Raw genomic sequence first — 1914 nt, forward strand, 5'->3', positions numbered from 1 at the left:
TTTTAAGGCGCATTGATAGAATCCTGGCAACGCTGGGGCCCTTTGGCTGGTTAAACTAGGACTGATGGGGGGTGTGCTGGGGAGAAAGGGCTCGAAGACCCTCGTCATTGGACAGCGTCAGGAGGACGCAGCCCCTCTCCGAGGTAGGGTATATAGGGGGACTCTACCATACAGGGTCGCATAGAAGCTGTCATAAGAGACGAACTGCACCTTTGCCGCGCGGTGTTGGAAAGGAGGAGAAATCGAAGGCTAACGGAGTTCCCGGGAGCTTTACCGCCGCTCACCTCGGACATCCCACCCCCAGCCACGCGCGCGGCCGGCCGTCGGGTTCCCTGGCCTGCCGGACCCGCTCCTCCATGAACTTCCCAAGAGCTGCGCATCCTCGCTTCACTCCTCAGCCCGGCCTCCGAAGCTCGGACGGAGGTGAGCTCGACGTCCTGGGAGAGGAGGAGGACGAGGACGCGGAGGCGATCCGGAAGCCTGCCCAGCAGCCGGGGCGGGGAGCGGGCGCGCTTCCCAGCCAGTGCGCGGAGGGCGGCGGCCGCGGGCTCCCCGCGCCACCGAGGAGTGCGGCAACCCCGGCCGACGCCCCGCACGCCAAGCCCCCCTATTCGTACATCGCGCTCATCACCATGGCCATCCTGCAGAGCCCGCACCGGCGCCTCACGCTCAGCGGCATCTGCGCCTTCATCAGCGGCCGCTTCCCCTATTACCGCCGCAAGTTCCCCGCCTGGCAGAACAGCATCCGCCACAACCTGTCGCTCAACGACTGCTTCGTCAAGATTCCCCGCGAGCCGGGCCACCCGGGCAAGGGCAACTACTGGAGCCTGGACCCCGCCTCCAGGGACATGTTCGACAACGGCAGCTTCCTCCGCCGCAGAAAGCGCTTCAAGCGCCTCCATCCCCCGGGAGGCCACGCGCATCGCCCGTTCCCCGGGCCCTGCGCGCCCGCCGCCGCCCTGCACGGGCCCCAGCCGGGCCTCCTGCTTCGCGCCCCCGCCCAGCCGCAGCCGGTCCCCGGGACCTACGCCTCCTCGGCGCTGCTGCAGCCGCACCCTTTACGCTACCTGCTGCTCTCCAGCCCGGCCTACGCCGCCGAAGCGCCCCGAAAAGCTGAAGGTGCGGCCCTGGAGGGCTCGGGCGCGCTGCCCGGCTCTGCGGCTTGGGAAGAGGAGCCGGGCCCCGCATCTCGGCTGGGAGGCACAGGCACCTCTTTCAGCATCGATAGCATCATGCACGGGGTCAGCAGAGGGGCGACCGGAGCCGCACAGAGTCTGCCCCCGGCCTCTTGGGGCTGCTGCCACCTGCTACCGCACCCTTCGGGTCTGTGGCGCCCCCAGGCCGCCGCCCCTGTATTGCACGTCCCCGCCGCAGACGCCCCGACGTTGCCACCGCAGCTCTCTCCCAGCAAAGGCTCGCTGCTGAGCCGGCACCTGTCTGCGGTGGCCGCGCTGCTGAGCTACCAGCCGGCCGCAGAGGCCTCCAGGCTGTCCACGCTGCCCACCCTTCGGGCAGAGAGGGCACCTCGCTCACATTTTGAGTAGCCTGCGCGCCCTGTTTCCTCCTGACCTCTTCCTGGCACGCCTGGAGCCAGAGCACAGGCGGAGCCACTCGCTGTCCGGTTTTCACCGCCTGCGAAGTACACCTGTGCATGGTCTAAACTTGAACTCAGTCCATGGCGGGGACACCGCGTCCCGCCTTGTCTGTTTTTGCCCTAGGTTGTGGTCTCCACTGTCTTTCTTTAAAATGGGCGCATTCCTCAAGGAACGATGAGCACGAGCCGGGTATTTTGCTCTGGTCATAAAAGAAAAACAAAACAGCTTCCGAGGCAAAACAAACAAAATAACCAAAAGCCAAAAACCTTGGTTTCACTTCCTCATTCCCTGGGAAGTATTCCCAAGTCAAATGCAAAGT

At 65.5% G+C, this 1914-nt stretch overlaps 1 protein-coding gene across 1 annotated transcript; it reads left to right on the forward strand.

Annotated features, from left to right (window-relative positions):
* The first annotated feature begins 356 nt into the window (after positions 1-356).
* Positions 357-1544, forward strand: Foxd4 (forkhead box D4). The gene has a single exon (XM_004673154.3). The coding sequence runs from the start codon at positions 357-359 to the stop codon at positions 1542-1544; it is 1188 nt and encodes a 395-aa protein (XP_004673211.3).
* The last annotated feature ends 370 nt before the right edge of the window (positions 1545-1914 follow it).

Source organism: Jaculus jaculus, chromosome 1 (genome assembly GCF_020740685.1).
Source record: "Jaculus jaculus isolate mJacJac1 chromosome 1, mJacJac1.mat.Y.cur, whole genome shotgun sequence".
Classification (NCBI taxonomy): Eukaryota; Metazoa; Chordata; class Mammalia; order Rodentia; family Dipodidae; genus Jaculus; species Jaculus jaculus.

Excerpts from the sequence above, each read along its gene's own strand:
- Foxd4 (XM_004673154.3), top strand. The coding sequence starts at position 357 with ATGAACTTCCCAAGAGCTGCGCATCCTCGCTTCACTCCTCAGCCCGGC.